The sequence below is a fragment of the Falco biarmicus genome, chromosome 11 (genome assembly GCF_023638135.1).
Source record: "Falco biarmicus isolate bFalBia1 chromosome 11, bFalBia1.pri, whole genome shotgun sequence".
Taxonomy (NCBI): Eukaryota; Metazoa; Chordata; class Aves; order Falconiformes; family Falconidae; genus Falco; species Falco biarmicus.
In genome coordinates this window covers 4,571,323-4,597,233 of record NC_079298.1, presented here as the reverse complement: position 1 = coordinate 4,597,233, position 25,911 = coordinate 4,571,323, and the positions used below count along the sequence as shown (strand labels likewise).

Here is a 25,911-nt window from a genome sequence, read left to right as displayed (position 1 = left end):
AGATTTACCACAATCAATTGACATCAGTATGAGCACCTCATATAAGTCTCCTTTTATTTGTCATTAGTGGAGTGATTTATATCTTGTTATGAAAAGTACAGAACTCAGGGTTTAAAGCAAACTAGCATACATTAATAAAATTACCCTGGAGGGAGACAAATTACATTCCGCATTTGCACTGGAAGTAATACATGCCAGCTGTTTACTCCAGCTAAAATATTACAGGATTTGTCAGTTGTTTCAAAGTGAGAGGAGCCAAATCTGTTGCTAGTGTACTCCCAAGGAGTTGCATCACTGAGGACCCAGGCCCATGGCGAAATGAATGAGCTGTGTCGAAATTATGAAATTCTTTTTCTTGCTTGCTTTCATTTTCTTGAAAGTTTAAAAAATTCTGGCCAGGTTTTTCATGGGACAAAGTGCTTTCAAAGCTGATACTGATGTCACTAAATTTCAGAGCTTTCTTAACCTTATAACCACAGCCATAAAAGGAAGAGGAGTATGTATTGAACATCCTGTGTTTTGTCCTTGGTATCAGCTTAAGTAAATGTGGCAGATTTTTCCTGTTATTTTGTTATAACTGCAGATCACAGGAACGAACAAAATTGCTTTTATGAATTAACTGAGAAACCATAACATGGAAATATGAAACTGTAGCAAAAAGTACATAAATCCTTAATTAGCTGGTGCGCTCCCCAGCTGGGAAGGATAATGGGAATACTGGAGACCACGCGGTTCCAAAGCAGTGTATAGCAGTGCAGAGCACGATTGCACGGGGCCGGGGTTATGGACGCTACCCAGCTACCTTCTCTGGAGTTACAGAAACAGCGATATAAACACACTGTCACAAACGCATTGTCATATGAGTGTTTCTGATGTTTCTTCCCCATATTACCCCCCCTTTTTTTTTTAAACGTGGCCTCTGCCACAGTTACTTTCATTGACCTTGGTGCTGTCTTGGGCTCAGTGAATCCATCAGTGCCTTCTCTTCTCGATTCAGCTCTCCTCTCCCCTGGCATCAGTGAAAGGTCTTTAGTTCCTACCCAACTGATTCAACTAATAAAATCTTTAACCAGCAACAAGTCTGGCAGTTCCTGCTTAGTTTTGTTCCTTCCTCCATATGTATTTGTTTCACTGGCCCTAATCCCCTCTGAATTAAATCATCTTGCACTGGTTGCCACATTCAGTCTAAGCCTCTCATTCTTCCACCCGTTTTGGTACAATCTTTTCTCCATCTGTTTTGTTTCCTTTGTACTTTTCCCAGGACATTTTTGTATTTTACCACATTCTTCCTCTCAGCTCAGCACAGTATCAGTGCTGTTTGCTTAGACTCCCAGTATCAAGGCTTCTCCCCCACTGCTTGACAGTGGTTGCGGACTTGGTCTTGGTGTTTGTGTGGACTAGCGTAGGCTCTGCACGCCGTCACCTTCCCTTTGCAGTGCATGTGGAGAAGCCTGTGTGTTACCCGTGGGCGCTGCGGTATGTGAACCCCCTCCTCCCTGAGACTGTGGAGAAAGCCCCGTGCCGGTCGTGGCATGACAGGGAGTGAGCAGCCTCCCCGGCTGAGCAGGGGGTCCCGGGGAGAGGCGGCACATCGCTGCCGAGAGATCCATACCCAGATGGACGGTATTTTCCCACACTGGTTCACTTGACCGTCTGCTCCATTTAAATGTTACTGATGGCTGTCGGGAGCAAAGCGTGATGTCAGGGGTCAGGCAGCGTTGTGTGCTTCCTGGAGCTGCGAGGGGCTTGCAGAAACTTTCCTTAAGAGCAGGCGACCAAGTGCCCCTTGGATACTTTCAACACTGAATAATTACAGTCTGTCCTCACAATTAATTATATAGCTAGCAATATAACATAGCTGATTCGTTTTGCAACCCGAGTCTTCGGCGGGTGTAGCGCTTTGGGATATGTCACACACAGGCTTTTCAGGGCTCAGGGGATTAAAGCTTTGTTAAAATTCCTCTCTGGGGATGGGAGTGAAAGATTGGTATTTTTCATGCTTGTGCCTTAGCCTCTGCTTTCCTGTACATCTGCACGTTTGCCTGCACTTCTCACATGCCTTTACACGAACTCAAAACTTGTACTCTTTCATTTTTTATGTGGGTGTAAGATGTACACAGACTCGTGCACAAACATTTGTATAAAGCGTAAACAGAAGGCTGGGTAATGCTGGTGCTTGTGCTAATGAGAGTCGCAACTTTTTGTAGGAGTTAACGATCCCCGTGCATCAAAGTAAGCTCTTGGTTACAAATATCTATAAATCCCAAGTGATTAGTATGGAGCTAGCGCTCTTGCAGAATAATATTGCCTCTGCTCAGTGTGCAGAGAATGGCGCTGGGCATGTGTGAAACAGAGGATTCATTTTGAAGTTCTGTTGGTCGGCTGTGAGTTTGGCTGAAGATCCAGCCTTTTGATCTTGAGAAAGATTGTACAAGTCGAGTAGATCTGGTGGTTTTGGCTTTTAACAAGAGTGCAAGAGGAACCGTGTATCACGACAGAGCTGATCTAAAAAAGTAACCGGTTGTGTACAGTGAATTCAGTGGTGCTGTAGACTTACCTATAAATATTATTACGTACAAATACTGTTTTTAAAGGATGTGGTGCTATAATGATGCAGATTATTTAGAAACTAAGCAACACTGTAAAAGAAATCAGACCGATACCAGCTTAATGACATGACTGAGTAAAATTAAGGCTGTTGAATGGGCAAGTGATTCTTACTGCTTCAGAAATTGAAAGTGCGTTTTAAAGTGAGCTTTAAAAGTTACCTGTAGAAAAAGCAACCATAGCTGACAAAGCTCCAGACCTCGCTGGGGACGTTTCTTGCTCCTCTGGGGTAGTTCATTCCTGCAGAGACTCCGTTTCGTGTGTTGTGCCTGCCTGCAAACACACACCCCCTGAAAGTTGGACTCATGCATCTTAGTAAGTATTTCAGTTATGCTATTGACGTCAATGCAGTCATTAAATAGATTGCCGGCCCTCCCATCAGTAAACCTGTGCCAAAGACCTAGAGGCAGACACATTTTAAAAGAGGAACATCAGGTTTTCTTTTAGCATTTGGAGAGAATAAGGGAAAAGTTCCTTCTGAAGTCACTATGCTTTACAATAAGGGGTGGTTTGGTTTTTTTTTTTTGCTTTATTTCCTAAGACTCATTTTCTGCGAAGATAATGGCTGCATTTTATTTAACACACTTTTGTTATGTTACTGTGCGCATAAGCAGCTCCAAATGAGACTAAAGAGTAATTTTTTGAGCTCAGCTCCAGCTGAAAAATGACACTCATTTTAGGTCTCCCGGCTAGATTTATTTGTGTATCGAGTAACAGAAGGTATTCAGGCAAACCTGTTTAGCCTTTGACTCCAGAAATTCTGCAAGGATTGATTTCATGACATCTATTTAAGAAAATAGCCTTCACTTCTCCTCAGCAGGCTCTGAAGACATACAAGCTAATCATGACTCCATAGCAACAGATAAAAACTGTTTTCCCCTCCGCCCCACCTGTGGATGTCACATGAAGATGCTACACGTGCTGCTGCCATCAGGAGCCTGTCACTCCCTGGGCCCAGCTGCCATCCGCGGCTGTGGGGCGCACAGCCACCATGCCAGTGGGACTCCCTGCGTGTGCTCGTGCTGTCCTGCTGTATCTCTGAGGCACGCTGGCTCCCCTGGGCTGCCCTGGGCATCCATTCATCCCTGCGGCTGGGGAGATGCCGACCTCGCCGAGCTGCCATCCTGCCCGTTGCTGAAGGCAGCTCCGGGTCGGTCAGTTCTCCTTGCCTGGTGTCAGGAATGGCTCTGCCCATCAGACAGAGGCTCCGAAGGGGCTGCGAGCTGAAAACCTAAGGATATATATATAGATGGCATCTTCACCCAGGTGGAGGGAGTACCTTTCCTTGACAAGATAAGCAGGTATGTTGTAATCCACAGCAGCACTGTGTTTCTGCAGAACAGCTGAGGAGCCAAACAGCTGGGTTTTTTTGTTGAGGTTGTCATTTCACTGATGTGAAATGTGATGTCATTTTACGTAGGAGAAAACCATCAAAACAGTCATAGGTTATTAAAAGGGCTTCTCTCTGATGAATGGTTTCTTTCTGAATGATCCAGGCAACTGTGAATCCAAGGTGGCAGCGAAGAGATCTTTGCAGTGGCATGCTCTCATGTCCCCATATTCACTCTGCTCTTTAAGCACAGGTCAAGCCCTGAACGCCCTATATTGCTTTACTCAGCTCCCATTTGTACTGGATTGCTTAAGGCCTCTGCGAAGACAATAAGACTTTGCCATTGCTAATATCAGAGTTGATAAAATCTGTGTTTCTTTTGTTTTCTGCATAGAATGATAATAGTTGCTGTGGGTGAGATTTTGACAGCGCGGTCTTCAATGTACTGAATCAGTTCCATATGAGTTTGAAAAATGTGTACTTGATCTGAGAAAAAACCCAAACCAAAACAAACAAAAACACGCAAACCAAACTTCTGGCAGGCCAAGTTTTTTTGTGGGTTTTTTTTTTTTTAGGTTGTGGGGCACAGTTTGTGCATGCCTTAGTGATGAATAGGGTTCTTCATTGTCCCACTGATTTGAGCCCCTTCAACTTCCATGTCATCAGCATTTTCCAGCCAGTGGGAGCTGAAACAGACTCCTGAAAGCACCCATCAGCTCATCCCTGCAGCAGCTATATATAAGTTTCTCCTTCCTCCCCTGAGGTTGAGCTCACTGCTGCAGCATTGTGTCCCAGACACAGCTGGCCATGGGAGTGTGAGAGGCTGCATCCGAGTATCTGTGCGGAGACGTTCCCAGGGTAATGCACCGCACAAATCCCAGAGCCGTCAGCCCGTCCTTGGCCAGTCCCAATGTTCAAACCTTTGTCTTCCTGCAGGATCCAGTTCCAAGTGTAAGTTGCTTTCTTGTTGTGTTTTACACAGTATTTCTAACTTTGTGTTTTGATTGTTAGTGGCCAAGTTATTCAGTCCGTCACTGGGCAGGAACTCCTGCTGCTTCACATTGATTAGTTGTGGTGGGAGCAATGCCTGGTTCTGGTTTGTAGGGGCATGTACAGAGGGTACAGCACTGGCCTGGACAGGCAGAATTTGAATTTGCCCGTTTTCCTCTCTAGGGTGGACATTTTGCCCACCAAAGTTAACTCTACAATTATAGGAGAACAATGATAAAGATTAAAACTTTAAGAGCTTTGAAAATCAATATATAAACTAGGTAGAATTAAAGATGGCGTAAAGGATTGCTAATGCACTTTTCCCTCTGTTCAGTTGTGGAATCGCGTCCGTTCTGAGACGCGGTTTAGACTCACCAGTTCCCAAATGGTGACACTGAACAATGAACGTCTTGACTGTTTTCAATGTTCAAATCACCTAGAAATGCTCTGGGTTTATTATTGGTATCTTTTAATCTCCTGATTGACTAAAAAAGATTTATATAGTTAAGTGTGGTATGCTTATTAATGTAAGCATGTCATTGTGCAACTAGTAAAGAATATTACGCTAATAGTTAATGAAACATTTTATTGTAATACTATTTTCCCCGTGAGAAGTGTCTGTAAGTGACAGCCTTAAGTATTGTATAATTACAATAATTTTTTGACAGAAAGGAAACAACTGTTAATTTTTTATAGCTATTAATAAAACATACCAGGTTCTTAAGTTAATTCAGTTCACTGGAAAAATACGTATGCTTACAAAGATTTAAATTTTTTAAGCAGTAGACTTTAAAAGACATCTAAATATGTCTGTCTCTGTGGAATATGTTTTCATATCTAAAGGTATCATTGATTGACTTTGTTGTGCATTCAGGCACTTAATAATTCTAAGAATTCAAAATTTAAAAAACCCACCCAAAAACAACCAAAAAAACCACCAAACTCAAAAAGCTGGCACGGCATAGATTTAAAATTAATGTCTAGTGATTTTTTTATTCAGTACTGTGCCTGTTGAAGGCCAGTGGCAAGCAGCCTTTCATCAACCAGAAGAGGAGTAGGATCTGACCCAAGGTTAGACGCTGGGTTTTGTTGTTTCCTAGGACCCATGATCAGTGGCCATCATTCAGTACGAAATACTTAAGTAGTTGGATTTAATTTTAAAAGAGCTATGCTTTTTAATGTAGATATTCTAGTATAAATATCCTGCTGTCATAAATATGTCTTTCCAAGAGGAAATTAAACATCTGTGCATATGAAAAGTCTTCTACCACACCTCCACACACTTCAAAAAATTTCTTAAGCAGACATTTTTGCCTTGTACCTAAAAGACTCCAGGTTCCAGGCGTTCAGAGCGAAGCTTTGGGTGCAGCTTGCCAGGGCCCGCAGGGCATATTCCAGACACCCCAGTATTTTCATTTAAAATGGGTTGAATCCAGTTAGGCCCTTTGTGCTGCAAGCACGCGTTTAGGTAGGTTTTACGAGCTTAGCACTTAATAACAAAATGATTCTAAGATGTCACATCTTGCAAGCAACATATTTTTCTTTAAATACTGTATATTAGGTTGACAGAAGCACTCACTGCATTCTCTGAAAAGCCACCGTACTACTCCCAGAGGTGGAAAAGCCAGCCTGTCCTCCTGCTCCCCTTCCCTCCCTCCCTGCCTCCTTCCCTCTCTGTGAGAAGTGACCTGGGATGGTGGCCCTGCTGTTGCTGATGGGAGTGCAGGATGTTTGGGTCAGCACAGGCACAGGGAGTGCTCAGCTGGCCTGAGACAGCCCGAGAGGACGTGCTGTAACCATCTGCTCGGGGTGGGGGCTAGCATCTGATGGGTTGAGCACAGCGTGGGGCCAATCCCGCTAGCAAAAATTCAGAGAAGTAAACGTTTACAAGATAGGAAACACAAGTGCAGGGTTTGTCAATAATAGATGTCACTGGCATTTGACAGCTGTGAAATGTTTATCTCCCTTTCTTCCCAAAGATACTTCCTTGAAGAAGAGAAATCCAGATACAAGTTTCCAGTCTAACTGGAGTATTTTCTGTTTTAGCAGTGATACTTTATGCGACATGGTCCACATCCAGATTGTAGTCAAAGAGGTATGCTGGGCCTTCATCTTCATTCAAGTTCTTTGGGCAGGGTATTTCCCAAAATTCCTGTTACTGAAATGTCACACACTGTTTGCAGCTTCCTGGGTTTCAACTATATTGCGTGAAACTTTTAAATATTTCCATCCGCTTACAGTGGGAACAAACTATCCAGGTAAAAGCCAAAAATCTGTTAGTCACACTTTATAGATCAGGAACAAAAAAAATGAAACACAAGGAGAGATGATGCTCACACCACATTTTTCAGCAGCAGCTGCTCATTCTGAGCCTGCCTTTGTAACACATCCAAATGTGGTCAATTTAGCATGCTGCTAGAATGTCTCTTATTGCAGATTGCCTTAAATGGAAAGTCATGTGCAGCTTACAATCAGATGTTTCACAGAAATTCTATGGATTTCACTGAACTTATTTCACAGAATTAATTAATTCAGCGAGGCAGTGTGAATGACAGCCCAGAGACCTTGGCCAAGGCTAACACGAGGTGCCTCTATTATGCTGCTAAATGTAAGAAATTATGAAAGGTGCCACGCTGCATAAAACTTAAAGCATAAAAAGTAAGCACTGGAATAATCTGCAGCAGGCCAACCCATACTTGACCTTCAATGGGGAATATTTCAGTTTCCATGTCAATTTAATCTGATATTTTAACTGAGATTGTTAATTAATAAGGGTGCTATCGGTATAGCTGACATTTTTATTTCCTTGAACTTGGTTTGAGGTGCTTAAATAAATATATTGTGAGGGCCTTAACTGAATGCATTTTGAGAGTGAAAGGCTGTTTTTACCTGGGCTGGCTGTAGCGATTTGACAAGGGCTTACACTTCCAAGCCTGCCTGTCGCTGTCAAGCCTGTCCTCCATCTGCCCCTTGAAGGCACCTCTCTGATGGTGCAGCTCAGTGCGAACAGCCTGGTTCGGGTCAGGACCGAGACCTCAGATGTTAGGAAAGTGGTCATACAGGAATCGGACCTCCAGGTTTAATCACCTTCTGGCTAAAATGATCCAGGTGTAAGAAAAAAACCCCACAAGTAAGTTATTATCCGATGTTCTCTATTATCTATTTCTGACTATGGATAACCATTTAATGAATCTGATGCTGTGTCCCTGGCAGTGTCGGGGAAAATATGGTCCAGTGCTGAGCCACATCCCAAAAACATCTTTTAAAAAGGTGGCGACCAGGGTGTGATGGCCTCGGTTTGAAGGTGACACAGAGGCACAGTGGAGATCAGCACGTGCAAAAGATTAATACGGAATATTAAAAGCTGTCAAAACAAATTATGCTGGTTTGTAGGATACTGACATCTCCCTCTTCCTCCCCACCCTTTTACCCGTGGGACTCACTCTGTGATTTTAGACAGATTATTCTAAAAGGACGTATGTGCAGTTTAGTAAACATAAAGCACACTGAGTCACAGCTAGGAACAGCTGAAATTGTTTGCTAGGGTAGATTAATACAGATGATTAGCACAGTGAATATTTTAGCTCTGTTGTGGGCTACTGCGGGTCTGAAGATTTTTATTTGTGTGACTTGAGGCTCACTCCGTATGCTCAGAGTTACAGCGTGCAGACGCGCAAAAAGTGAATCCATATGTCTCAGGGTGCCACCAGAGATCTCTTTGAATGGCACTGGCTCAACGTGCAAAACATTCCACATTTTCAAAAGCTGGAGGACTGAAGATTAAGAAACAACTTTTTTAATTGCGTGTACTTTCAGATTGTTCAAGCTATTTCTGCTGGTTCGGCTCTATGACCGACCCACGGTCTGCAGTGAGCAATACTCTGACTTCCCACAGTGTCGTTTGGTACAATTACAGATCGGCCGATAGGGCTTACTCAGAGTATCACTTAAAAACCCAATATGTCAAAACAGGTCATTTTTTGCAACATGCTGCGTACTTGAGTGGCTCTGCTCAATGCGGAGTAGCAATATCTGTGGGTTTCAGATGTAGGATGGTGCTCATATTCATTTGAGAGGCTAAATAAGGGCAAAAAGTTCACGTAAGGTAAATTGTTGAGGTTGACATTATTACCCTTTGGGTACATGAAATATCTATTGTAGGAAAACAGATTAAAATTCCAAACTAAATCAGTTTTTTAAGCTTCCGTCCTAAGGATAATGCTTTCAAGAAATTACATATAGCCACGAAAAAAAAAAAACCCAAACCATTTAATTATATTTATTAATTAATATAATTTAAATGGCTGGTGTGGTGGCTCAGAATGTAACAGCTGACTGAACGCCCAGTCTTTCCAAGGCTGAGAGCGGGGCATATGGACATGAAGGTTGATATGTGTCTTAAATAATTCCTACGAATTATGACTGGGATGCTTCCAGGAGCCACATTCTTAACTTTCATATTGAAGACCTTAAGGAAATTAAATTGAGAGGAAATGGAGGACAATTTTGTGTTAAATTGTAACCTTTCCAGGAGCCAAGGAAACTGATTTAAACAGGTCCAAGGTCTTACCAACAGCCTGTTCTGCATTGCTGTGGTGGCACAGGTAGCCTCATTCTGACCCTCATTTAAAACTTCTGATTAATTTCCCTTATGAAGAGCTAAGGTTTATTAGTAAACTTTGTCTTTACCTCTAATGCCACTGGCCAAGGGGAGCTTTTCAGGTAGATTGGCACTGTGCTTTGTGCTTCCAGGATTCATTCCTGAGGTTCCTCTTCCATTTCCTACCCCGGTATTTGTTTCGCCACAGTCAAAGGACTTTCGCTCTTGACAGAATACCTAGACCATAAGTTTTATTATCTTCAGGTTAACCCGGTTCAAAACCTGATTTAATGGCTACAGATGGGTACGTGGGTGAAAGTAACATCTGGATTCTGTGGCAGATCCAAACGCAGACCTTTTTGTTTGTGGTTTGCAAAACTTCTGAAGCAATGAAATAGAGTACGGTTAGCCCTTCGCATCTTTCGTGTGTCAGGGTGGGTTTTTTCCCCTTTGTTGAATTAAAATCGTTGCTGTGGTCTGTCTCGATAGTTCCTTCTTCGTCTTAGGCCTGTTGTGAAAGCCAGCTCGCGGTTTCCCAGGGCGGATTTCAGGGCGGCAGCAGGGGCGCCGGCGGTTTGCGCAGACGTGCAGCGGAAGGCGGCTGAGCGAGGCCCTGCGCTCCCACAGGCGGCGGCCATGGCACCAGGTAGCGCTGCCATCCGCACGCTGGCTGCGGGTGAGCCAGATCCAGAACCGGAAGGCGTCTAGCCACAACAGCACAGGATGGTGCCCCACCTAATTAAGCCTGTTGAAAGGCAGGGCTAATTAGTTTAGGTGGAGTGCCTTGTTAGCACAACGATGTTGCTTCCAGGATCCAAGTTGGTTTCCCTGCACGTGTAAGCTTACCAGCCCTCTCAGAGCCAGCCCACATGTATCGAATGAGATAATGTGCTGCACGGCACAGGTAGATCCTAAGTGGGTAGCTAGGTAATTTCACAATCATATCCTGATTTTTCAGTGTCTTTCTCACACTCGTGCATTCACATGCACGCCATGTGCTCAGGAAGAAAACACATTTACTCATATAGTAAAGTGTCCATCTTACTGCGGTCCAACCTTTCCTTGTTTAGCTGGAGAAACAAAAACACAATCTGGGCACCCCGTGAGTTGCAGGAAATTGGGATTTCAGTCCCCAGGCTCAGCTCTGGGGCCTGGGCTGGAACCTTCTGCAGCCCAGCGAAACCAATGCTCATCTCCATGCGCAGCCTGCAGCTCTCTGGGCTGTTTTCACTGCACTTTGAGGAGCGTGTTGAGTAAACGTGTGGTGAGGATTCACTTAATTTAAAAATTCATAATGACCTTGGTAACTGTGATCTGTCTTCAGAAATGTGTTCGAGGTATGTATTTTATTTTCTTATGAAACGTCATCTGAAAAAACATTTTCAGCATTCTCCGTGCAGGTCTCTCCTTTAAGTGCACCATCAGTCTTTTGCACTTGTTAGTCCCTGTGTAGGAGAGGTACTCTCTTGCGTGTATTTTATCTCCTGTCTTGTGATTAAGGCAGGAATCCTATAGGGCAACAAGGAATCAAGCCTGGTCAGTAAAATGATAATGTGCCAAACCCTGTGTTTGCTCCCCGAGATAAAGTTGGAGCTGAACAATCTTTCCCGTGCATTCAACAGGCCAAGATTAGATTCTGCCCCTCTTGCCATTTCTGCTTCTCCCTCTCCATGCACTGAGGAATTCCTACTATGCAGGCAAATCCCGTTCCCAGATTCCCCCATGATATCACTGCTAAGTGACATCTGACAAGATGCTTCCTGCATTTTGTTACTTCCATTTGGCACCATAAAAGCACTGTCACTTACCCTTCTGATTTGTGGCATGTGGCAGCTACACTGTATTGTTCGCTCCACGTGGCTGCCTGGGGGGGGGGGGGGGGGGGGGCGCGCAGGGAGGGAGGGAGGGAGGGGACACTGCAGAAACCGGGACTGCCTTGTGGCAAAAACTCCATCCCACCCCAAGGTGAGATGGTATCTCCAATCTAAATCCTTCTTCAGAACTTCTTCAGTTTTCCTCCCTCGTTAGCATTTCAGATTAAACCTTTAGACTTATCTTCACATCAGAAATTACCTCTCTGGGAAGCTTCATAGGCTTTTATTAGCCACCTTCAGGTGTTCTTAGTGTTTACGCCTCGTTTTTGCACCTCATTGTAATGCAAAAGTTGCAGCGTTAACTTTGCTTTGGGAATCTTCCTCTAATCTTTACACTGTAGCATTTTTAAAGTTGAGATTTACACAGCTGTTTTAGCATGCATGCATATCTGACATATGTAAACACACGAAATAAATGTAAGTATTTTTTTAGTTTAATTCAGAACCCTGACTTTTGATTAGCTGGTCCTTTCCAAGTGGTTCCCAATGCTCATTCTCAGTCAAAAAGAGATGTTAGTATTATTTATTCTGTGGGAATGGAGATTCATGATTAAACGTCTTCTGCACCCTGCTGCAATGCCCACTGAACCTCTGGTCCTTCTCTCCAAGCAACGTTTCGTAAATTCAGTTCTTTGCAAGGCAATACCCGAGTAGCATCCCCTCCCGTTTTCCTTCATTCTTTTTTGGTCTGTTTTTAAGGTGTCTGTGGGGACATCACAGGCTCTCCTACCAGCAGTCCCTGAAGAACTACAGCTGTACCCCCCACCCGATGCCTCCTTCAGCTCAGAGCTTCAGCTTCTTGAGCTCAGCAGGGCACAACACCCAGACTGAACTGCTGAGATTGTCCCAGGCAGGTGTCTCGGCTGTTGGTTGCCTCTTCCGTGTCATTATCCTCTCCTAGAAGGAGTGATGCTCTTGGTACTCCCAGTACCTGCTGCCCAGTGCAAGGGACTGGCACTAGAGGACTAACTCTAATGATGAGTGCTGCTTGTGGGCACCCACAGTTATTGCCACAAAGCCTGGCGAAACTGAGCGACTTCTCCAACTCCTGCGATAATAAACCGCAATCACCCTCCTCTAGACTAATTGGTAAGCAATTGCCTCATTACTGCTGACAGTCAGTGGTCTGTTCAGTGAGTTGCCAGCCTGTGTGGGTCCTTGGTGACCTGATTCTCATGACCTGGCTTGTGATCCACCCCAGCCAGCCTGCACACTGGTACTGGTGGGTATAGTCAGGACTTCTGCAGGTTTGTCCAGTTCTGCCTTAACTGGCTTCATCAGGGCTTGGCTCTCGCTCCAGGCTGACCTCTTGGTATGGGTTTCCTTGAAGTGTTTCGGTTTTGCCTTCAAAATGGTGGCTGAGCCCCCACAACTGATCTCCTGCCGCTCACTTTGGGGTGGGTTGCAGGAATCGGGATCAAAGCAGTGCTAGGGGGACAGGCTTCCCAGCACCAGGGCTCTGCAAAAACTCTTGTTTGCTGCCGAGGGCTTCTGTTCACTGCTTGGTCTCAAGACTCCATCATTGTCACAGGATCAATTTCACGTAACTTCAGCCATCTAAAAATTATAGACCGATCTTAAGTAGTGGCTGATTTTTGAAGAAAACATCGAGAGCTCGGGAGCAAACCATCCTGTTGTGCAGGAAGATCAGGAATTTCAGCAGAAGCCAACTTGGTGAAGCAAGGAGCTTCTTAACGAGTCAAAGTGCAGAAAGAGAGCAGGCGAAGAGTGAAAAGGACCGGTAACAAGGGAGGGATGTAGCTGTTTGGGTGTGTGGGGTGAAGCTGGGCAGACCAAAGGCCGATGGAGCTGTGACTAGCGGGGGGACTCCAACGAGGGTATGGAGTATGGAAAGAAAGTTCAGAAGAAATGTTAATCTATGCAGGAAGCCGCTTAGTGACAGCTGGTACACGAAAGGCCAAAATAGGCCAAAATACTCAGTGACTTTTTTTGTCTCAGTCTTCACAGCCAGAGTCTTGGCCCAGGCCCCAGCATCTGCTTCCCCAGGCAGCTTGGGAAGGAGAGGGATGGAGGGGAGCGGTGTGTTAGGGGCCACATAGAGGAGGTGGATGTGTTCAAGTCCACCTGTTGGACAGGATTCTGGCTGGAAAAGCTGGCTGGTGTGGCTGTAAGGTCAGCGTGTGTCAATCACGAAAAATTCTGGTGCTTGAGAAGGTCTGTCTTTGAGAAGGGTGAAGGGGATCTGGGGAACTGTGGACAAGTCAGGCTTTTCCCTGTCACCAGGGAGGTCACTGAGGGTGTCTGCTGGAGTCTGTTTCCAGACACACAGAGGGCAAGAAAGTGAATCTGGAATGATAGACACCGATTTGCCAAGGACAAATTGTGCTTGAAAGCCCTGACCTCCTCCTCCAAGGGCTAGCAGGATGGCCCGGCTGTGGGAACACGGAGGGCCTCCTGCAATAAGCGCTTTGGCTCCATTTCCCACAGCATTCCCACGTGGAAGCTGAAGCAGCATTGGCTGGCCAGACGGACTGTTGACAGGGTTGGGTATTGCTGGGCCACCAGGCTCTAGGGGTGGTGATAAAGGCTGAGTGTGCAGTTGGTGGCTGATGACAGGAGGGGTGTGGGGAGGCTAACAGTGCCCTACAGCTACTTGTGCATCAGTTTGATGTTGGTGATTAGCGGGGGATAGTCCTACTGGTGGGAGGCCAGAGCAGAGGACATCTGGAGGTCCCTTCCAGCCAGTGTCTTGTGACTGCAGTAGAGGTGCCTTCTGTAGTTAAAGGAGAATGACGGCACCTCCGGAGGGTGATTCAGCCCATCGCAGCAGTCATGCTGAGAATAGACCAGGATTACCCCTTGGAGGTCCCAGCCACTTTCCACTGACTGTGCGGGGAGCTTAGGTGATTAACTTTTAGATGGCTAAAGATAGCTCAGATGAGCCCCCCCACCCCAGTGACATTTCTCCAGGCTAATATTACTGCTTATCGGTGTTGCTCAGATTACATTGCAGCTGGCTCAGTGATCGGCAGCGAACACATTGGCTGTTGACTCAGAAACATCGCTGCTACTATGGCAGTCGAGTGACTCGCAGACGTCTCCTGCGCTTCGCGGCATGGCCAAGTCATGCTGCAGGCATTTCTCCCGTCACTGGAAGCCTCTGTTTTGGTGGTTAAATGAGCTGTGCCTTCTTCCTTCTTGGGATGCAGCATGGGGATGTGAAGTGGTTTGGGTTTGTGTCGTTCCCTACAGGCAGGAGGTTCTTCTTTCTCCTTTTCATATTGCTTTCTGTGGTCCCCGTGCCTTCACTTGGTGAGGCGTCTCTGCTTACTCCCCCGAGTCTTCCACTCCTGAATGTGTCCCCGATGTTCTTGGCGGGGGCTGTTACAATCACTGCCTTGGCGTCTTTAGCAAGTTTGGAGCCGTTTTTCTGGGGCCTGAGTTTTCCCAGCAGCCTTTCTGGGCAACTGAAATGGTGTGTCCCAGAAAGGACCTGTCTTTAATTAGGGAACTTATAATGCCAGACTCCTCAGCAGTGTAACGGAGGAGTTCATTTCTTCTGCTCCTTGTTCTTTTTTTTGGGAGAAAAAAAACATGCCCCCCAAAATCTTGGCCTTATTTTGCCTGAGGTCGTAGTGCATGTCAAACACTTTCATCAACAATTTCAGTATCACAAACGTTATTCCTGGCAGCAGCATCTCTCATTTCCTGGCATTTTTCGCAACTAGCAGTAGAAAGCTTTCACTTCATTTTTTTTGTCTCTATCTTCCTCTATCATCTCTGAATACAGACTCCATTGTTTCTGCTGCTTTTGAGCCTGTGTTAAGATTTTGTCTGCGTTCCCCACAGCTGGATCTCCTCCAGTGCCACCTCTAGCGGTGCCTTTGCCAGTTAATCCCATTGTCTCTCTTTGCAGGGGTTTCGCTACCCTGGCCTCTCTCACCTCCTCGCGTGTATTAGCGCTGGCTAACAGAAAAGTCCACGTTTCTAAAACAGCTTTTCGCTAAAAGCATTGCTTCGAGACAGCTCTCCGTTCATTTGCATGCAGTGCCCGTGCCCGCGCCGCCTGCAGCCTGCCCATCTCCTGCCGAGCCCTGGCACCTGCTGGCCCCGCTCCACGGCTCTCCCGGTGCCCAGCGCAGCTGCCCCATGCTGGGGAGCAAAGCCAGAGCCCTTCGCTCTGACCCCCACCACCCTTGCCACCAGAGGGAGGTTGCAGTATAGCTGCAGGTGTGAGAAATGTGAGAGGGGACAGCTAGAGTTACTGGTTGAACTGGAGTCCCAAAAATATGATCGGGAGGGGGGAGAAGGGCAGGATCATCCATTTGTTTGGGGAGTTGCTCAAGAGCGTACTGGCTCCACCTGTTCCACAGGTGCTGGGGCTTTGTGCCTTTCTTAGCACATCTGCACTTATCTTTGCAAAAGATATAATTAGTTTCATTGCATACAATGAAATGTTGGGGAGGAGGGGAAGTGTATCTAAAGACTCTGTCGTTCCCATGATTTTAGATTAATTCCAGCCCCGCGGTCCAGCGGACCGGGAGTGCGCAAGTGTCCATAAACCTACAAGCAGGAACATGTTTGTGTGCTGGCAGTGTTGCTGGCACGTGCGGCGTTGGGTAGTTCTGCTGGATACATCGTGCTTTTGAATAATACCCCCTTTTCGGTACACATCTAGCTTTTGTGCTTGGAAAAAAAGTTTGACAATCTGGTCCATAGACTCCCTGAATATTGGAAAACATACAGAGCATCTATAAAAGAAACCCCTAATTACAGGATACAGGGCTTTTTTCAGTGCTTGCAGTTTGTAAGATGGTGCTGTCAGACATGGAGATTTTCACTGAAGATTTAAAATTAATCACTGCATTTGTGCTCTCTGCCTTTCATTTTGTTCCCTGTGAATTTTCAAACCCATCTACAGAACAATTTTCTCAAATACGTTTGTTGGATCTGTTAGAACAATAGTTTAATTCAAGGAAATAGCTCTCTGCTCATGGGTAGTCATGAATGCACTAACAGGATACATTAAACAAATAAATTATTTGGTGTCAGTTATTCACTCGGCATTGTCAAGGATAAATATGTAAACATGTCCGCACAATCTGTAAGCAACCACAGATATATTAGGGAAGGCAAAGGGTAAATGGCTGACAGCCTGCCCGAGTCCCTGTTCGATCAAGTTTTGGCATGCCATTTGTTGATAAACCTGTTTTACTGAACATGCTCTGTGCTCCCGGGTTTTAGAGTGATGCTAGACACTGGCTAGTAATTATTGCAGGGCATATAATGAATCTTGCTTTTTTAAGTTTAAGTAGCCGTATTCTTTCGTTGGAGGGAATGGGAGGGAACACCTTCGGTGATCTGGATCTGCATGACTTTTATCTAAGCCATGACCACATAGAGTACCTTGTTAAATCACGCAGGCCACCCTTCCTTTTTTCTCCTTCTTTTCCATTTCCTTTTCCTTTTCCTTTCCTTTTCCTTTCTTTTCCTTCTCCTCTTTTATTTTTCTGTCCTCTAACCTGCATCAGGACTTACAGTCAAATGGGTCTCAGCTGAAGCACAGGTGAGTTCAGCTGGTGGATCACATCATATGTGAGGATCCCACAAAGAGGGCTTTTGCCAGCTTGCTTTCATAGAAGCTCTTAGTCATTAGTAGTCAAGGACTGAGAAATGTAAATGAAGCCTTCACTAAACATTAATGACATCTGTACTGCTCGCAAAACAATAATCTGTCATTCATGTGATTAAGTAGAGGATCTCCCTTCTCTGCTTAATCTTTTTGGTCATCTATAATAATGACAATTAAGATAATCTATAATAAATATAGTATGCTATATAATTAAAAATGGTTTGTCTTAATGTCCTCTGACGAATTCTCAGCGATAAAGACTCATAATGTGTATTTTTACAATTTTTAAGAAAGGTCTGTATCTGAATGTGCCTTTTTTTTTTTTTTTTTACTGTGTAGATTATTTTAAATATCTGTAAATAAGCAAAATATTCAAATGTGCTGAAAGCCTCTGGGACAGGGGTTGCGTTGTATGGATTCACACTGAGAATTAAGCACATTTTAAAATTGCACCCTTAATGTTATTTTCAGGTTAGGCGCCTGGGAGCATGCTTTCAGACGTTTCCTAAAGCAGAGTTTTCAGTGCCTGCAAGCGGTTTCATGCACCAGGATAAACATTTACATGTTCCCATACAAGGACATGGGGACTTCAAAAGCCCCAGCTCACCTAAGAGCTGCAGTGGAGTTCAGTTCACCAAATGGACTCATTATTGACCGTTTGTTTCCCCGTCACTAGTGAAACTAGGGAAGCATTTTATTCTGTATTACTTAAATTTTTATCTTTTGTTTCTTATGAGTGTTTGCCTGCTTCAGGTTTTGTTGTATTTTATCAGTTTGTTAAACATTCAGGGAACGTTTCAGCGCCTGCCTACTGCCACGTACATACTAGATTTGGGAACAGATCCAGTATTAAAGCCGTTCCAAGGCAAAATAGAGCAACCGTTCTTACTAATTTTGCTTTGAAGTGAGCAGATTTGATCCCGAGTCTGAATTGTTGTTGAGGTAAGGTTAAGATAGAGTGATAATATTTTTTATTAAATCAACTGGAATCACTGGAATATGGGCACTTTGGTGACCTTGGTGGCTGTCCCCGGAGTCTCAGATGAATTGCTGCTACAAAGGCAGGCTGGAACTGATTGCAGAGTGCTTGTAGGAAGGATGGCTTCAAATTTTGAAGAAGTTTACAATTATAAAGAGCTGCAATTTATTGCAGCCAGGATGCAATTAAAAGTAAATAACCCAGAAGATGTCTTACTGGTACTGTGAACTACTGGCGGCGTACGTGGGATAGGATATACTGCGTTAAAACTTGGGAAGACTGCTGTAAGCAGCAATGCCTTGCTTTTTAACCATCATCATAAGAGTTTCTCTTTTACCCATACAGTCAGTCCATAATTTGATCTTTAAGAGTTGAGGAGAGCAGAGTTTGTAAAGATGTCTGCAAATATTTGTATGCAACATTTCTGGCCTGCCAAATTGGACAACCTGTTCACAAGATAGAAACCCATTAGCAATATTAGCCTGCTATATCATGGAGAATGTAGTTATTTGGCACCTGTAATATTCTGCTGAGCAAAGAGGAGAACTGCAAGTCCTCTCCAGCTTTTTTAACTCACCTGTTTGCGATCTGGTATTTTGGCCACTTAAAACTTTTTAGCCTTTATGCTCTCTGCCAGAAGCAAGACACACTATGTCTTAATGTATTTATTTAAAGGGGACTGGGGTGGCAAGAGGGAATTGTGAGGAGAGAAAAGCTCACTTTGAGTTTTGGCGTTTGGAGCTGGTTTCAAAGTATTTCCTATCTTGGTTCTTCTGCCGTGGCAGTTGAGGGCAAAGACACCACTGCCTCCCGCAGCCCCTGGGGCTGCGGTCTCTGCCCCACCACCGTGCCGTGCTGCCTCCTGAGGCTCGGCGCATTTGGCTAACAGGATGGGGACAGCAAGTTTGTGGGTTAAGAGAGGGACCAGAACGCACGGCTGCAGCTGCAGATAACGCTGGCCTCATGCTCGACGATACCCCAGCCAGCGGGCGAGCGCAGGGGCTTGCACGCGTGGTTGTGCAGTGGCAAGGGGCTGTGGCTCTCTGCTGCAGGGAAGCACGGCACAGACATGGGGTTGGTGGGGGAGTATGGGCCAAGAGTTCATCATATTAAGCCCCCGTCTCATCTGTGACACTTCATAGGCCTTCTGGTGAAGTGTGTATTTGCTCTTCAGCTGAACCACTCCCAGAAAGAGGATGATGTCCAAATCCTTTCACTTTTCACGTACTCAAGAAGAAAAAGAAGCCTCAAGTCCATATTCACTGTGAGAAACCAATAGCATGGCCAAGTCAGCAAATGGGAAAAAGCTTCTAAAAATGGGCTGCTAAGGCACTTCTCTAGTGAGAGATACCGTATGTTCCATTCCATCGTCTTACAGAGATGAAGAAGAAACAGATGGAAAAAGTACCAAAAATGCAGTTGTTGCAAAATACTGGCACATAAATGAATTGTATTTCAGTACATTAGAACATCCTAAGTGCCAACGGAAAAATATTAAATGGTGTGCTGCTTCTGAGGGCTCAGCCAGTCTGTCCTCTGATGGTCTGGCAGCAAATCGGGTCTTGTGACAAAATGTCACCTCGGTTCCTGCTAAATTGCCACCAGGATCAAAAGTCATGCAGAAACACCATGAATACTTGAAAACTGAAACAAACTCCTGTCTTTAATTAGTTCTGTATTCTGTCTCAGAAATGATTTCACGTAGGGCGCTAGAAAAAATGACGGAAATGCTGGTTATAATTTTATGGGTAAGGGCTTAGTTATGCAACACCCAAATATAAACTGAAACATGATACAGTTGAAGACACATATATAGTATTCCAGGAGTTCATATCCAGAAATTGCAGGACTGTTTCCGTAAGTGACCATGTGCACCAGCTGTACCAGGAAGGTTATCAAAGTCCACGAGTGGAGATGGTTTAACGGTGTTTCTGACAGAGGGTGTTGTGCTCCTGATGTCAGTGGGACGCTCACATTGGATTCAGGGAAAGAACACGTCATGTAGCATCTGAACTTTTGTTTATTGTTTATGTGAATCCCTGTAGTAACGCTAGATACCAGTCTGGGAGAATCCCAATGGCGCTTCATCTTTCTCTTCTGTCACTTCTTTTTCTTTCCCCCTGCTTTTGGAGGGTTCCTCAGTTCCCTGCTATCACTTCCAGTTCCCTCTTGTGCCCTGCATGGCCACCTCGGCAGAAGCAAATGCTGCTCCTGCAGGCAGAGCTGGCACTGAAGCATCACGAGCTGTTGAGAGTGTATCGTACTCTCGTGTATCATGCTGTATCGAACGCAGCTCTGGCTGTGCTGTCTGCAGGGACTGATGCTGCAGGAGCGCTGAGCAGAGTGGCAGGTGGCATGGTGCATCAGCAGAGGAGGAGCTGCTCTCACTCACAGGGGCTGCGTTGGTTCTGTTGTTTAGTTCCCTTACCAGTATCACTAGGTACCGCTAGTTTTAAAATATTCAAATGTGATTAATGTGGTATATATCCATGAATATTAACTATTAAGAAAGTTAGAGAATCCATGTTATTCCCTTTTAAGATCATTCCCACAGAAAGCTATTGCATTCATAGAAGAGCAACTTCTAACTGGTGTTCTATCAGACTTATTTTTGGATAGCTGTGTATCTTACATTTCACTAGGGACTTGGGAGTAAGCACTTTAATTTTACATGCTGTTTTTCAAAAACACCTGGTGCAAATTTAGCCTTATCTGTGTAATCGTAGCCGGTGCTTTCACAATTTATTTGTAAACAGTCACAACAAGTTAATGAGCAGGGAGTCAGAGGACTTGGATGTGCCCAGAGAGGGCTGGTTTGGTAGGAATTGGGGTTTCCAGTCTGATTGGTCTGAGACTGGGTCACTTACAAAGCGGCTTAGGAGACAGTTACCCCGTTTCTAAGAAAGGTTGAGCTCACGCTGTCTTCCTTCTGTCAAGGAGGATAATGTCTTTTCTTCTGCTTGACTGTCTAATTTCTTGAAACTCGTAGGGATGTGGTATTTTTGACGTACTTACTGGTCGAGCAAACCGAGCTAAAACTGCCGCAGGTTCAGAAATGACTGACTGAGGAGTCGAGGAGGGCAGGGAGGGTGGAGAAGCTGAGAAGCATGCATACACCTGGAGGGAGGCACACCACCAGAGCCTCATTTCACAGGGCTCGTTTACTTAGTGAGTGAAAAAATATTTGGATTAGTCAAAACCAAAAGACACTGCAGAATTTCAGAGAAGCTACCCAAGGATGAAGGTGATGCATCTTTCCCTGGGTCTGAAGACCCAGACAGAGCTGTGCGCAGGAGGGCAGTGGAAATGTGCAGGCTGGCTTAGTGTCAGAAAAAGCTAGAAACAGTACTTTTATATGGAAATACACTTATTTTAAATTGGGCATTAAAAAGCTTTTGAACAGTAGCAGTACTCACCCATTTTTTCCCCTTAAAATTATACTTAGCAAGAACAGTTTACTATCATTTCACTGCAGCTTTGCCATTGAAATGACTTGAGATGTTTTAAGTAGCAGTTTTCAAAACATCTGCATTTAAATCGTTAATCTATTGTCCTCTAAATGTTTTTGTTGAAAAGGCCTAGGTAAGTGACAATGCTCGTACTTTTACATGAGTAAACCAGGCTTCAGACCAAAGGGATTCCCACTGTTCCCAGGGGAGCCTCAGGGAGATGAAGCAGAAAAGCAGCTCACATGCTGCAAAACGCTGGTGGCAAGGAACGGTCATTTTGCACGACTGTCCAGATATAGTCTGCTAAAAATTCTGAAAAACATTTAGAATCTATAAAATATTCACTGTATATTTATCTCATCTTCTGAAAAGGTAAAATAAAATTTTCAATTATTTAGAACTAGCAGTAGCCAAACCCCCTTGTTCCATACCTTATACTTGAAGTTTCCTAATTCACATTGTTCTCCGTAATATCTAGTACCTTTCCTTGGGTTTTGGTGGTGGGGTTTTTTTCTTTTATTACACAAAACTCTGATTTCAAAGTAAGGGAATATAAAGGGAATAGCCTGAACCTTTCATCAGCTCTGGGGAAAATAAATCCTTCAATATCAAGTGCAGATTTCTGTTCTTGGTCTTGCATTGCCGTGATGGTTCTTTCGGAGGTGAAGATCTGAAGTGAAACTATTGGGGTAGCAGGTCCTGCAACCTCGACCCTGGGCAAGGCTGGAAATCCCCAAAAGGGCTAAATTAGGGTCTAGTGCCAGAGTCTGTCCTCTATGAACCTATTCCTGCTGCTGCTGCTGCTGCAGGAATGCACACGTGCCATGGTTCTGCTTAGTGGAGAAGTCTCGGAGAACACACTACAACAGCACAGTGCAGTTCGTTATTTACACGTATGGTCAGCTCCTCCTTAGTTTGTCTGAGGAGATGGTATTTTTCCAATTCCTAAAGTCATGATTTAGCCTGTGTTAGTTTTATCAACGCAAACATTTTCTATTACAAGGAATTTGAGCCCTTCCAGGTCAACTAATTCACATGATAAAGTAGTTGATAGAGAATATGCATGTTAGAAAGGAAAATACGCTCAAGTTCTGTGTGTTTTGGCTATTTCCACCTGCTTTTTGATATATGTATCGTAGAAGTATGCAAGAATGAGATTACTTGCCATGTTTGGAGCTCTGTGAGCACAGAAAAAACATTTTCAATGCCACAAAGATTCAGATTTACTGAATCTTTACAATGTGCCAGTTCCAAGCACTCCCTGCAAGTTTATTGCTGAAATACTCTTTGGCAGCATCTACTTTCTGCCATGTAACTTCCAACATTGAACATACAGCCTGTGCACAATACTTATTAATGATGTTCGTTGCTTTATGGCGATGGTGAATGATGATGAGGATCTATCCCTATGAAGGCAGGTACCAGCACGAGGTGCAGTTTGGTCCCCCAAGGACACGGGGGGCCGAAGAGGGTGGCAGCCCTGCGGGGAGCACACCCCATGCAGTCCTGGTGAGGGTTTGACAGGGAGGGCAGTGGTATACACACATATGGGGCATACGTGTGTACAGCATGCGTGCTATACAGCAGATGCTTCGCTGAGTGTATATCATAGCAATCCTGCCCTCTGATGTCACTGTTACCTGCTCAGCCAGTGCCATTAGAAATGCTGAATCCATTAACTTTGACAGATTTACGGGGTAAGCATATGTCACTGGTATTATGAGAAGCAGTTACATTCATGGAGAGATTTTATGATTCACTGTATCCGCTTATGTAAACCTTAACTTTTACACTGAGAGCCGCTCAGGAGCGCATTGTCCTGCTGACAGGGTCAAGGAGCAGAGCTTGGTGGGAGCAGGGGCCAGCAGGCTTGGGGAGCAGGGCTGGCAAGGCTGGGGTGCAGGGCCTGCTGGGGAGCACAGGCACATGGCACTGGGGAGTGGGACCAGTGGGACGCAGCGCTGGTGATGTGGTCAAGGCCACAGGGAACACGCCAGCAGAGCTAGGGGCTGGCAGGGAGTAGGGATTGGCAGGGAGCTGGACCAGGTGGGAGCTGGGGAGGGGAGCGGGATCAGGCAGGGGTGAAGGAGCAGGGCTGGAGGGGCGCAGGAGCAGGCAGGGCTGGGGAGCAGGGCTGGTGGGGCAGCAGAGCGGGGTCGGGGCACAGAGGCAGGCAGGGCTGGTGGGGATGGGGAAGTGGGCCGGGGGAGCAGGAGCAGACAGGGCTGGGGGGGATGGAGAGTGGGCGGGGGATGCAGGAGCAGGCAGGGCTGGTGGGGCACAGGGGCAGGTGGGGATGGGGAGTGGGCCCATGGAGCAGGAGCAGGCAGAGCTGGCGGGGATGGGGAGTGGGCTGGTGGTGCAGGGGCAGGCAGGGCTGGGGGGCAGGGCCGGGGGGGCGCAGGGGCCGGGGGCCGGCGGGTAGCCGGCGGTCCCGCAGCCCGGCCCTGCTCGGGGGCGCCCGGTGCCCCGTGCCGCGGGGGCAGGGGCGGGCTGCGGGGCCGGGCCGGGGCGGGCCGGGGCGGGCGGCCGGGGCCGGGGCTGTGCCGGCTGCCAGCGGCGGGCGGGGATTTGCTCGCCGGCGGCGAGGGGAGCGCAGCGGCGGCCGCATGATGAGGGAGCGGTGCGGCACCTCCGGCGGCGCTGGCGGCGGCTCGGGCGGCCCCGGCATGGAGAGGCTGCCGCCGCGCCAGCCCGACTACATGTCCGTCTGCCTCTTCGCAGAGGAGCCCTACCAGAAGCTGGCCATGGAGACGCTGGAGGAGCTCGACTGGTGCCTGGATCAGCTGGAGACCATCCAGACCTACCGCTCCGTCAGCGAGATGGCATCCAACAAGGTGAGCCGGGCACGGTGCGGAGCCGGGCGGCGGGCGGTGCGGGGCGCGGTGCGGGGCACGGCCGCCTGCATCCCGGCTGTGCAGGAGGGAACGCGCAGTTCGGCGCTGGGCCGGGGGTGCGGGTGCCCCGCGGGTCCCAGCAGCGCCCGCCGCGCACACGCCGGCCCCGCTCCGCTCGGTCCGAGGCGCCCGGCGCCCGTCCCTTCGGCACCGATGTTTCCAGGCACAGCGGGCAAACGCCCGCATTTAACAAATTATCACTTCAGAAGTCAATTATCTTCATTGCTGCCTGTCCGTGATAGCGGTAAGCTCTAAGCGTTGCGGTGCGTTGTTGGTCGCTGTTGTGCCCGTCGGTGGGCGCCCCGTGTGTCCCCAGCGGTGGGCTGGCTCCGCACCGCTCGCCCGCGCGGGCAGGGAGCGAGGGCAGGGATCCCGCACAGGGAATCGGCTCCCGGCAGAGATCCCGCACAGGGAATCGGCTCCCGGGGGAGCTGCTCGCCCGCCTCCCGGGACCTTGGCTCCTTTGGGGTTTGGGTGGGTTTTTTAAATTTGTAATGAAAGGGGAGTTTTGAGTTCTACTGCGAGGAGTCAGGTATTTTCTCTCTAATTTAGAGAGAGTAAGTATAAGTAAGTAATATAAAGCCAGAAAAGTACATTGTGCTAAGAGGAGCGCGAGGGAGAGCAGAGACCCAGGAGCGCACCGAGAAGCAGCAGAGAGGAAAGGCGAAATGCGAGGTCTGAACCCTTGTGTGCGACTTTCAGAAGCTGCTGTTCCTGCCTGCCCCCTCCCCGTGCTGGAGCCGGGCTCCCCAGCTCCGTCCTGCCCAGCCGAACGCCAGGCTGTGGCTGCAGCATCCCCCCGGGCAGGAGCCTGGCTGCCGGGCGCTGTGCGGGGTGGCGGCGCTCCCTGCCCCGCGGCACCGCTTGGCTGCCAGCGCAGCCTTCGCACCTCCGGGACAGCCTGGCTGCTCCCCATCCCTTGGCTTTTCCAGCTCAGCTTTCTCTCACCCAGGCTTTAATGCAGTGTTTACAACCGTGCCTTGTCTGATGGAGCAGCTCTGCAGTCCCAGACTGAGCTTGCTCCGTCGTTGGGATTCGGGCTGTGTCTGCTGCATCCCTGGCTCTGACCCGCTGCCACGGTGAAACCCGGTTCCCAGTTGTAAGGCACAAACCCCATGTTGTTGTTGGGTTCTTTCCTAAGTGGAAATTAATGAAATCAGAAATGCTGAATCATAAACTGATTTTATGAAAAACGTTGAGCAGAGAAATCCTATTATTTCGGCTTCCTCCTCTGTTAGCGATTACCACAACGCGCGGGGCCAAAGGAAGCAATAAAAGTTTTATAGACCAAGCTTTCAAGAAAGAATATTTTTTGTTTGTTTGTTTGTATTGAGGGAACCCAGGGTGAAAGCTGAGAAAGGTTTAGGCTGCAGAGGGCTGCACCTCCAATGTGGACACTGATACCCTTAACTTTGAGATTCTTTTTTTTCTTTTTCTGACTGCCAAACCAGACTCGTGAAGGTAAAAGACTTTAACTAAATTGCTTGTTGTAGTAATTAAAAGTTGTGATCTCTCTGTGTGCAGATGGCTTGCAGCTGGGCTGAGCAAAAGGTTCCTGAAACTTTGTTCTTTCATAACCATTTTCTGAAATG

General features: G+C 46.6%; 1 protein-coding gene across 3 annotated transcripts in view; it reads left to right on the top strand.

Annotated features, from left to right (window-relative positions):
* The window catches only part of PDE4B (phosphodiesterase 4B), a 216,464-nt gene that overhangs the window by 165,047 nt on the left and 25,506 nt on the right, over positions 1–25,911 (top strand). For all 3 annotated transcript variants that reach the window (XM_056355648.1, XM_056355649.1, XM_056355650.1), the window contains one exon: positions 24,147–24,259. In XM_056355648.1, coding sequence (XP_056211623.1) covers positions 24,147–24,259 — 113 coding nt within the window. The remainder of the gene's footprint in view (positions 1–24,146; positions 24,260–25,911) is intronic.